Source organism: Pangasianodon hypophthalmus, chromosome 23 (assembly GCF_027358585.1).
Source record: "Pangasianodon hypophthalmus isolate fPanHyp1 chromosome 23, fPanHyp1.pri, whole genome shotgun sequence".
In the NCBI taxonomy this organism is placed as follows: Eukaryota; Metazoa; Chordata; class Actinopteri; order Siluriformes; family Pangasiidae; genus Pangasianodon; species Pangasianodon hypophthalmus.
In genome coordinates, this window is record NC_069732.1 from 15,654,843 (window position 1) to 15,666,966 (window position 12,124).

The following is a 12,124-nucleotide window of genomic DNA, read 5'->3' on the forward strand; positions in this document are numbered from 1 at the left end:
TGTACTGGAATTGTGATAAAGACTTGGCCATATAAAGTGGGGAAAAAAACTCAACACTTCTAAAACAACCTTCTCAGTTATATTTTTTGAATCAGAGATTTTATTTAATCTTTGTATGGAACAATTCACATTTTATACAAAAAAAAAATCATTTTTAAAAAATTAGAATGGCCTATGGTTGTCAGAGCTCACTGGGTGATGAAAGTCAATCAGATATCATTGTTGAAATGTTGATATTAGATCATGCTCAAGAGATACGCATGCATAGAAATTACAGATTAGTGTGAGAGCTCTGTTCAGAAACTCAACCTTAGGTAATCTCTGCAAATGTATAAGCCCAGTGTGTGTGTTTTTATTTATCCATTCTGTACTTCCTGAACACACTGACATATGGTTCTGTATATTTATTGTCACATTCATGAGCTTTTATTTACTTCTCAAGAGAACTTGAGAAGTCTTGAGAAACATATTGACCTCATCTGTCTCCACCCTTGGATCATGTGACTTGTGTAACAAACAGGTCCTCTGGGATGTCCATGGGAACATACCACAGACAGACTCGCACCATCCAGGCTGCAGCTTTTCCCACATCTGTCTTATAACAGAACAGTCTGCCCTTAGGAACCTTCAGTACAGCTTCCTTGGGTATAAAGGAGGAATTTTTTCCACCGCAATGAGCTCAGCTCTACTTGACAGATGAGCTGGGATATATTAACGATATTCAGACTAGATAGATATTCACACAATCCAGTAATTAAACTGAAAACCAGACAATGGCTGGCAGTTTATTACATAATATCACAGGGCAGTGTTTGCACACCAACATCTACCCAAATAAACACATCATTTCCACTCCAAATGATATGGTCGATGCTTTATAAAGTCTTAGTGGCGCATAAAATTCTGCGATTATATCAGGGTAAGGGAAGACAGGGAGGGAGGGGGAAAAGGAAGGGTGACGCCGACCTGTAATCTTCATCTGCCCAACTGGATAACCAAATGGTCCACAAAGTAGTGGGGATATTGGTCTAGAAATAAAAGAGGTGCTCCTTTCTCGATATCTGGGAAAAACTAAAGTTGATCCTGCTGATCAGAGAAGCGCGGCCTGTGATGAATACTGTTTACACTGTCAGTGTCATCTTAATAATCATTAAGCTGGCAAAATAACATGAAGGCATCATAAACGTTACTATATTCACATTTCGGCACAAAAACAGCCACAGATGAGACGCCCCACATTTCCGACACAATGGAAAAAAACATTGCACAGTATGGTGTGGCAGGCATATCGAGTTAGCTATCTTCTGCTTAAGAAAAGAAACACACACACACACACACTTTAAAGCATATGTCAAGGCTCAAGAGGAGAATGTCCACTGAACACATCAGAACCATGAACATAAGAGCAAATGTTTTCTTGCACTTGGCACATGTACATGCAAAGCTACTAGACAGGATGGCTGCAGCTCGGACTTCTTGCTTTAGTATTATAGGAAAGGTAGTCTGGGCGTCAAAATTCACCAGATTTAAAAAGCCACAAATGGGGAACGGACAGTGAAACAACTATACATAACAGACAAGAAGGCTACAGCTAGGCTTGCTTACAAAATGCCCTCTCTTCTTAACCCCTTTCTCATAGCAGCGCCAGAGGAGGAAGAAAAGCGCCCCCTCTGAAATGTAACTCCATGATTTGTTTCCTGCCCCGTGGCGTGAGGGATGCGGGGGGGGTTGGAGCTCTCAGTCTGTCTCCAGGATTAGGGGAGGCTGCTCATTTTCCTCATCCAGGTGCAGGGCATTCACGTCGTCCTCCACGCCAGCTCCACCCACTGCTCCCTGATCCTCAGGGTAACCTAGAGGAACACAGTCGCGTACAGGTTACACACGGCATGTTTCACGCTAGGACAAGCAGGTAAAGTCCAAGGTGTAGAGTTCTTACCTTTGGCAATGGCAGTGCTGTAGGTCTGTGCCACTAGTGGGCGCTCATGGGACGTCTGCTCTAGAATTTCATTTGCGGGTTCAGCGCTTCCATCTAACCTGTAAACAACACAATTCAGATACGGATCCTCTACAGTAACAACACTGAGGAAAAAAAAAAAAAAAAAAATCAGTCTTCATTTTTCACGTCATCATTTATAGCAAATTAAACTACAGCGCTTCTAAATTCTCGATTCTGAGTGGCCAACGGGTGTTGATTACTTCAACACAAATCACAGCTTCATATTAATGTTTCTGTAATAACTATCTGGAGCATCCACCATACAAGTGCATTTGATGGAGGCTCTGCATAAAAAGACTGGGGAAAAGAAAAAAAAAAAATAATAATAATAACCGATATGGTGATTTTTCTGTGAGGAGATAGCACTGGAGTAGTAGCACTTTTTAGAAGGAGTCACTTTCTAACAGTCAGAGTTTGTAAAGCTGTAAATAAATGTCCTGACATGAGACGGTCTTAAGGACAGATGGCTTTGCAGTTCATCAGTTATGTGACAAGCTGCATTTTCCCCCCGATTTATTCCCGAACTTCACACACTTCCTCCGTGTCACGTGAAGCCAGCCAACCGCATCTTTTCGAACTGCTGCTCATGCGACATCACAAGGCAACCTAACACACTCGGAGCAAAGCGCTATCCACCCTCTTCCGCATACATGAGCTCACAAATGCCCTGATTGCCTAGCGTCGCTGTGATTGACAGGGGAGACAGAGTATGCCATCTTCCCACCCAGAGAGCACGGCCACTTTAGCTCTCCTTGACTCTCAGCATCGAACACAAACATGCTTTTCTGTTGCGCATTTCAGGAGCCCGTGCATTTATTTGTCTTCTTAACTTCATGAGAGACGTGGTTAGTGAAGGAATGACCGTTTATAGCTGCTATAACGCCAGGTTCTTGTTTCGTGCACATTCTGCAGCTTTACACGTAACTATAAACATGTATGATGTTTCATTCTTTACTAAATATAAAATTGTAATAGTTGGCAAACTCGTGTGGTATAAGAGGAATAATACGCAACTTTCAGCTGATAACACACACATCACACCACACAGCTGCCGTTGGTTATGGTTGTATAAATCGTATGTATAAATGATAAATGTATGAACTGTCACTCACAAAGATGATGTGTGACCTACAGTCTAAAAGCATTATCAATGCACCAATCCTATTTGTATGTAAACATGGAAAGGGGTCCCAGTTGTACACTGTAACTAAGAAACTACACTATATATATGAAGCTTCATAAGAATGAGTGCATTACTTGTGCTGCTTCATCAGTGTGCATTCTCCCCCCTCCTGAGGGTCCAGGTTGTACAGGTAAAGGTAGCCATCTGCTGCCGCCACCAGAAGACGTGGAATCTTCTGGATTCTGAAGAAAACAGAGCAAAATTATATATTCTGTATCATTCTCACATAAAGACACCACATTAAAACAAAAAAAAGAAGTAATTCTCACATGGCTAAAGCACAGATGTTCTTATGTCCTGAAAATGGCAGTCTGACTGTAGCAAAGGCCCGTCCTTGTGTGAACATCTCAGACACCTGCGCAGGCAGATAAGTAGTGGAGGCCATCAGTACTTTCCCAAAGTATCCTGTCCAAGTAGTAGGCTCCTCCTGTGGCCTGGTGTGGAAAAATAAAGACAGAGCAAAAGCTAAACCAGAATAAAATGGGTACTTTCTTGCACAAACTGGGAAAAACACTGAAGATTATTAGTGAAGATTTCACAACTTTCAAAGCTGATGCAACTCAGTTTCAACTCAGCAGGGGTTAAAACAGTAACACGTACTTTTCCCTCTGTGTCTCCAGCTTAAAGATATGAACCGTCTCTGTGTTGCTAGAGGCAGACAGATAAAGTCCTTCCATACTGAAGGCCAGGGAGCAGATACTCACACATCTGGCAATTTAAAAAAAAAAAAAAAAAAACATGTTAATGTTTTTATATCTCTGTCTGCAATTACTGATAACGCTCTCTTATTATACTTATACATTTTACATTCTGCAGCTAGAGTCCTCTGGATGAGGCTACATTTTTCTGCAGCGTTATCCGTTACCTCTTCACTCCCCTCCTGAACTCAAAGAGCTTCTGGCCCTCTGGAATGGAGAACACTCGAATGACAGTTCCCTAAAAAAACATCACAAAATGGCGAACATAAATATGAGGATTAAAGAATTGGCTTTTAAATCAGTAAACATCAATTAAAAACACAAACCTTCTCAGAAGCTGTGGCAAGTTTTGTTCCACTTGCATCAAAAGCCAGTGCTGCTAACGGGCTGTCGTGAGCCGGGATCATATTAGCGGCCCTCTGGAAAACAGAAATATCAACATTTATGCTTTAACTATCCATCATATTCGGGCCACGTTTAACATTTTAGAATGATTCAATTTCCAAAAGCTTCAGTTTGATCCAACAATTGTAAGTAACATGAAGAACTGAAACCTACCAGATTAACAGTGTCAAAAACCTGCACTTCCCCTATTGTTGCACTTCCTGGATACGCCAGGTAGCAGTTGTCATTACTGATTGAAAGTGCACATAATCCTAAAATCAAGACAAGATCAAATCTGTTAACAAAAGCGTCATTGTTATTTATTATTTATTACACAACCACCACTATAACCTGCATGAACTATCTGCCACAACATTCTGATGCGTATCATTTAGACTGTTTCGCTTCCCAAAGCATCGGTATCAAAATTAGTGTTTCCTCATCCTGTTGTGAAAGGAGAACCGTAAAATCTATGAACATCCTGTTGTGAAAGAAGATCCTGCAGTGCAATTGTGCAGACGTACAGAAGCATTGTCAACGTTTGTAAAATTATAGAAATAGAAAACTATTAGACATGAAAGTAAGTCGAGTACGTTTAAGAAAGCTGCGCACCTGATGGATTTGGAGGAGTCTCTCGAATTGTATGAAGTACTTTCATATCCCTGATGTTGTGGATATACAGTGATTCTTCCAGACATACTATCAACCTCTGTTTGAAAGAAAAAAAAAATTTCAGTCATTTGATGCACCATTTTTTTATAAAGTTAATCAACAATCACCTAGTTTTATTGAAAAAACTAAAACTTATATACCCATTAACTACATACAGACTAAAGGTATAGATGGAAAACTGTTGGTCAACTACAGTCGCACAATCACAGGAAAAGTGATGCGATTTAACCGCCTATGTTCCTACATGATCGACAAATCCTTTACATCACTACACAGCTGCGTGCATGTACGCTTGTACTTACCTGTCTGTTCAGTTTTACAGCCAGTATAGTGTTCGAGTAGCTGTAGTTACATATCTCGGTTCCCTTCTTGAAATGACACACTTTGAGCTTCCTAGGTGCCTTCAGGCTGACAATAGCAACAAGGCTACTGGAGAACAGTCTTTCCACAATACACACATCTTCCGTGTCAGCTGTGGAAAACGAGACACGAGACAAAACGAGATGTTTACAGACATCACTTAAAGACAAAGGTTTCATCTAGACAGCTTTGAATCGGACACAGTACTCAGCTTACTGCATCATCGTATAAGAGAGAGAACACAAGTATCCAGGAAAGCTGAAGCAAATAAACATAACTGCCTAGTCATCATTAGAAGATGTACATCTTCACTGCTAAGAAGATACTCCATCACAGAGTTTTATTCTTACATATTGAGAACGTGCTTATGTTCTTGACGGTAAAAAATTGTCCTTTCTAAAATACATGCATAGGCTCATTGACATCTGGTCTATAATACAATAGGCTATTATTAAATATATTTCTTTTCATTTTCCTCCCCCCCATTTTTCTCCTAATTTGGTCTTGACCAATTCCCACCCATCAGCCAGCTCTCTCCAATCAGACGACAGCTGCCAACCGGAGAGAGTGAACGCCACCACGTGCTTCCTCCGAGACTCATGAAGCCAGGCGCCGCACCTTTTGCACCGAACTGCTGCATCAGAGGGCAGCGTAACACACCGAAAGGAAAGAGCTATCCGCCCTCTTCCGCATACATGATCTCACAGACACCCACGATTGGCTAGAGACGCTGTGATTGACAAGGGAGAAAGAATACACCGTCCCTCCCACCCAGAGAGCACGACCAATTCTGATCTCTCAATCTTTCGAGCAATTTTGATCTCTTGTACTCCCAGCGCATCGGGATTCGAACTCATGATCTTCTGATAACGTGGCAAATTAAGACTTAGCCAACTGTGCATAAGCCACGCCCCCTTGTTATAATATCAGGAGAATAGGAAGTGTTGCAGTGTTGAGTAAATTAGGACATTGATAAATGACTAAGCATGTGCTAGAATAATGGGATAAAATAGGAAAAATGAAAAGGCAACAGTTTTATTTGAGAGTAAGAAATAATGAAACATTTTATTTATGTTTTTAACTCTATAATCGTTTGTTTTTTTCCTTTTCAGTGCTCTCATTACATAGCTTATTAATGATATTAGACCACCTCAGCAAAGTACATGGCAAGAAATACTATGGTTGGCAATGTATCCAAAATTATTATATCATTTTACGTTAAAATATGTTTAGTATATTTTAGCATAAACTTTTTTTTTTTTTAACTTAGAATGTGAAGCAGGTTATTTGCTATAACTTGCTGAAAAAGCCAACGTGGCCTGACCAGCTACCAGCCTGGACACGACCTTAGCCATCTGCTTATTTTTTATTTTTTTTTAGTTTCCTTATTACATGACTATGGATTAACAAATCTTTGAGACTCACTCCTAGTCATACCATTGCGCAAGGTTCTTAACACAATCCATAAACTTTCTCATCTACCATGAATCATCCGTTTGTCCAGCTCGGCCTGTGTTCTGGTAGCTGAGCAGAACAAGCTGGATTTGTGAGCATCAAAACATACCTCACATTTAGGTTTACTCGTACTAAATCTCCTTTTATTCAGACTCAAAGTAAACGTTTTGGCAAGAATGATGACATTATGTGCTTTTAGGTTATATACACAATCCGCTCAACATATGACAAGATACTTACTACATTCATAAATCTGTTCCAATTTGTCAACCGATGACAAAGAGAAAAACTTGTATCCAGATTTCGTACCAACTGCTAAGGACCTGTTCGGGAAAGAGAAGATATTTAAAAAGAAAATCTCTCAACCACATTTCTCTCTCAATATATAAAGCAGTAAACACTTCACACACTGACAGCCTTGTACCGTTACAGCCTTCACACTTTAACATAACGGCCAATGTCTGAGCTGTAAACTGGCAAATAAACAGGGTTTTATGATCAAAGGCGCCGAGTTCAATAAATTAATAAGTCGATATTAAAGGTGTATTAGGCAAGATCTTCTCTGTCAAATTTGTCAAAAGAGTTTACGCTGTGTTTCTTGTTAAGTTTTTTCGAATCACAGTGATTTTTTTTTCACGCACAAGATAATTATTTGGCTGTGCTGTGCGCTTGCTGATTTCAGACCGAGATGGGGCGTGGCTATAAAATGACTGACAGGAGGCCCATCCAAACACAATCAAGCACTATGTACCAGAAGGCAGTTTTCTAAACAAGTTTTCTCTGCCAAGAAATACACTTGTGCTGAGGCTAATTGTTGTGCATATTTTCCAGATTATTTCTACCAACAAGAAATTTTAAAAAGTCGACTATTGCACCTTTAACACTAGAACTGAGTGTTAAATCACGTAGCTAGTACACCAGCTAGCGGCTAGCAAACACTGCCCAAAAATACTGAGGTTTATCTCATGGCTGATTTTGAAGTGAGTGCGATATCAAAGTGAAATGTCTTAAAACATGTCTGTTTTATAACTAAACCAAACGCAAACCCTGCTAATCAAACAGAAAGTTTATACAAAGCTACCATCGCTAGGATGACCATTCACACGTCCAACACGTTTCATGCAGTTTCTAGCTGGTTAGCTAGTTAACTAGTGGACATTTCAGCTAGAAAACCAGGTTACACATTAACGAGCAATATTTATTTAGCGTAAATATATTTTTTATTTCATTTACGCTGAATAAACGGGTTAGCTCTTAACGTTGCGTGTTGTTTGTATTTCAGGAGACCAAACACAATATCTAAGGCACTAGTTAAGCTAGAAAAATAGTCAAATTTTTTAAGTCAACTTTTATTTTTTAAAATTTAACCAGCTAACTAGCTACCTATTGAACGATTCGTTATATCTTAGAATTCATACGACCTGATGTATAGCTGCAGTGTCATAATAAACTGCCAGTAAGAGAGGTAGAGTGAAATGCTAAAGCAGGCCTCATCCCCGAGCCCCAGTGACGCGGCTCGCCGCTCTGCCTTACGTGTTGTCCTGGTTAAAGTTGGCGAAGAGCAGCTGGCTGCAGCCGGCCTCTCCGCTCTGACTGGCCAGGTTCATGAGCACACCATCTACAAGTCAAGTCAAAAACGAAATTGCAGTAAATATGGAGAGGGTTTTTTGTTTTTTAAATGATGAGGATGATGTCTCCAAACCGCTAATCACTCTAACGAGAGCATTTAGTTCCACCCTCGCTTCGATCAGCGGTGGTGGTGGTGGTGTTGTTTTTCTCCCTGAAGTGTTTGCACCCCATCCTACTGCGCATGCGCAGTGGCTACAACGTGCGTCCTGTCAGTGCAAATTTAAAGGGAAAGTCAGTATGGGTCCATGTGAGGAGGAGAGGAGTGGAGAGGACCTGAAGAACTCACAAAATGGTGCAATTTGTCAACTACTGTTGTTACTAACATAATTTACAAGTTTTCTCATACAATTACCAACATGCACATACCTTAAACATAAAGGATACATTAAACAGAGACAAACAAGTATAAATATCTTCAAAGATTAGAAAATATACAGTACTGTGCAAAAGTCTTAGGCACATGCAAAGAAATGCTGTAGAGCAAAGATGCCTTCAGAAATAATGAAATTAAATGTTTATACATTGAAAAAGAGCAGTAAACAGTAATAAATGAAACAAAATCAATATTTGGTGTGACGATCCTTCACTTTTAAAAAAAAATAGTAGTCTCAGGTGCAGTGTGTGCAGTTTTATAAGGAAATGAGCTGTAAGTGTTACTGAGCATCTTGCAGAAGCAGCCACAGTTCTTCTGGAGACTTTGACTGTCGACTCGCTTCTTATTTCTGCAGCGAAACCCAGCAGCCTTCATTATGTTTTTTTGCTGAAAAGTGTCTCTTATGGAATCTGCTGCTTTCTTTACTGACATACAAACATTTTTCTGTAACATTTAATTTTGTGCTGGAAAACTAATGTTTGGAAATTTAAAATGTTTTTGTATTGAATCAATAATGTAGAAATCATAAAATAAAAATCTGTAACAAAGTTTGTACTAAAAAAATAGGGTGCCTAAGACCTTTGCACAGTACTGTGTATAATAATTATACACAATAATAATTAATAATAAAAGTAAAAACAACAGTAATAATAAACCAACTTAAAAATCTTAAAAATCAATTCAAGGTTCACCTACAAAACAGTCATAATATTTCAACAATCTGTAAGTTGTGTGTGTGTGTGTGTGTGTTATTGATGAGATTGAGAGATTTATGTATATAATTAAATTCTACCATCAAAATGTTCAATTTAGGAGCACGCTTGCTAAATTTATTCTTATGTATGAAGTATCAGGTGACAGGAATTTAAAAAGAGTTAATTACATGTTCCTGAATATGGTCTGTACTGTAGAAATAGCAAATTATAACTTTAAGATATAACATTTTTACATCCATAAAACAAGTGTGGTATAGTTTCTGTTTCTAATTCCCAGAATACACACAAGTCAGATAGATCCATAAAGGATGAAATAATTGATTTCCAAGGATGCACCTTATGTAGGACTTTAAAATGAAGCTCTTTTGTCTTATTATGCAATATTTATAAGGAAGTAACCAGGCTTTTTCCAGTACACCTCTTCTATAAGAGCATTCCAAAAACATTTTCCTTTAGGAGAAATAGTATATTTGCTATGGATTAATCGTCTTACAAATGTATCACCTTTTCAAACCACTACATGATTTGTACAGTTAAAATGAATGGTCAATTAATCCTGTACAAATGTGATTAAACAAACTAATGGATGCATTCCTTAGACGTCTAGGGCGGTTAAATATGGAGGGATGACTTCATTTACTTTTTAAAAATAACATAATTATAGCACAATTACTATGCAAAAACAACGTCGTTTAACACACATATAATCAGCTGCAGTGCATGTGGGTTATGTTTCCACCCATGAATAAGCATTAGGATCTGTCTTAAGATACACTATTGGGCCTAAAGTATGTAGACACCTGACCATCACACCCCTTTGTGCTTACTGAACATCCTATTCCAAAACTGGGGGCATTAATATGGAACCATGGTTCTTGGTCCTGTTGCCACAAAGTTGGAAGCAAACAATTGTCTAGAATGTCTTTGCATGCTGTAGCATTACAATTTCCCTTCGCTGGAACTAAGAGGCCCAAACCTGTTCCAGCATGATGAAGCCCCTGTGCACAAAGCAAGCTCCATGAAGACATGGTGTGAGAAGGTTGGAGTGGAAGAACTCGAGTGTCCTGCACAGAACCCTGACCTCAACCCCACTGAACACCTTTGGGATGAACTAGAACACCGACTGCACCCCAGACCTCCTCACCTACTGTACCATCAGTGCCTGATCTCACTAATGCTCTTGTAGCTGAATGATCACAAATCCCCACAGCCACGCTCCAACATCTAGTGGAAAGCTTCCCAGAAGAGTGGAGCTTAACTCTGGAATGGGATGTTTAACAAGCACACATCATTGTAATGGTCATGTGTCCACATACTTTTGGCCATATTTCATAAGAGGTTCAAACTTGAAATCATCCCACCTGCTACGCCTGCAGCTTGTTACAACCTTTCATTTCATATCCTGCGCTACAATTATTAAAAGTACCAAAAATAGACTCATCTTACTCTCCGTGTATCAAGAACAGTTTTCTAATCAGAACTAAATTATACCTCTGTAGCAAAAATATTTGTTTCCTCACTCTGCTTCATTTGGTCACATTTTCAATATTATACTTTATTCCTTCTCTTGCTGTACATGGAATTTTTCTTTTTCAGCTTTTTTGGTTAGACCCATCTGCTTCTAAGTGCAGGAATCCATTGCATCCTGATAGGATATTTGATCATATCTGATCAAATGATATTTGGATGAACTGCAAATCAGTGTGTGACTACATGAGGACGGTGAAATGTCATGTCTCCCTATGCACTCATAAATGTATGTATGTTTTATTTTCTTTCCTTATTCTTACCTTAGGCTGAAGCCTTCTATGGTATTTAAATAGGCTTGATTGGTTTTCACAGCCATATTAGAGTATATGCGGGATGGCGATGTAGCTTACAGCAGGTTATGGTTGCTGAACTGCTGGATGTCCAGGTGGTGGTCAGAAAATAATGTTGGCTTTACAGATAACTGGAGTAGATTTCAGGGCAAGGCTGGTATGGCAGGATGGTGTCCATCCCACTCGGGAAGGTGCTGCTCTCATTTCTTGCAGCATAGCACATAGTCTCAGAACAGGCCTAGTTAATCGGTCACAATCCAGAGATAAGTCCAGGAAGCAGACAAGCAGGCTAAACCGACCGTCTGCTAGCTGCACTGAGGCGTCACTCAGGTTCCACCATATTGAGACTGTGTCTGTTCCCCGAGCTAAAACAAAAATGTAGAAATACTCAGAAAGTTTGTTTTAGTAAGCTAATTAACATAAAATTAGATCATACTGAATGCACAGCCAGCACCTTTGTTCTGAAGCTAGGACTGCTAAATATTAGATCTCTTACGTCTAAAGCGCTTATTGTTAATGAACCTATTACTGATCCGGAATTTAATGTACTGTGTTTAACAGACACGTGGATTAAACTATTTTGGATTAAACCACATGAGTATGTAGCATTAATTGAAGCTAGTCCCCCTGGATACAGTTATGTACATCAGACCCGTCTAAATGTGATGTTGCGGTTATTTATAATGATAATCTAGGTGTCATACAAACACCTAGTCATCAATTCAACACATTTGAAGTTTTTTATGCTACCATAGCATACATTGCCACAAATAATAAGTCTACCCAGTCAATTTGGCTAATTATTATTTACAGACCCCCAGGGCCATATTCTGAATTC

General features: G+C 39.3%; 1 protein-coding gene across 1 annotated transcript; it reads right to left on the bottom strand.

The window, feature by feature from the left end:
- Positions 1 to 754: 754 nt before the first annotated feature.
- Positions 755 to 8,564, bottom strand: wipi2 (WD repeat domain, phosphoinositide interacting 2). The gene is made up of 12 exons (XM_026929899.3): positions 8,282 to 8,564; positions 6,989 to 7,071; positions 5,236 to 5,405; positions 4,874 to 4,970; positions 4,436 to 4,533; positions 4,204 to 4,296; positions 4,045 to 4,115; positions 3,780 to 3,887; positions 3,449 to 3,613; positions 3,254 to 3,361; positions 1,937 to 2,034; positions 755 to 1,850 (listed from the first exon to the last, which is right to left on the bottom strand). The coding sequence occupies exons 1-12, from the start codon at positions 8,353 to 8,355 to the stop codon at positions 1,738 to 1,740; spliced, it is 1,278 nt and encodes a 425-aa protein (XP_026785700.1). The 5' UTR covers positions 8,356 to 8,564; the 3' UTR covers positions 755 to 1,737.
- Positions 8,565 to 12,124: the final 3,560 nt, after the last annotated feature.

Coding starts and splice junctions, on each gene's coding strand:
- wipi2 (XM_026929899.3), bottom strand. CDS start 8,355: ATGAACCTGGCCAGTCAGAGCGGAGAGGCCGGCTGCAGCCAGCTGCTC. Junction 5,406..6,988: donor GGAACAGATTTATGAATGTA/GTAAGTATCTTG, acceptor CGTTTTCCACAG/CTGACACGGAAGATGTGTGT. Junction 2,035..3,253: donor ACACTGATGAAGCAGCACAA/GTAATGCACTCA, acceptor TGTTGTTTACAG/GTTAGATGGAAGCGCTGAAC.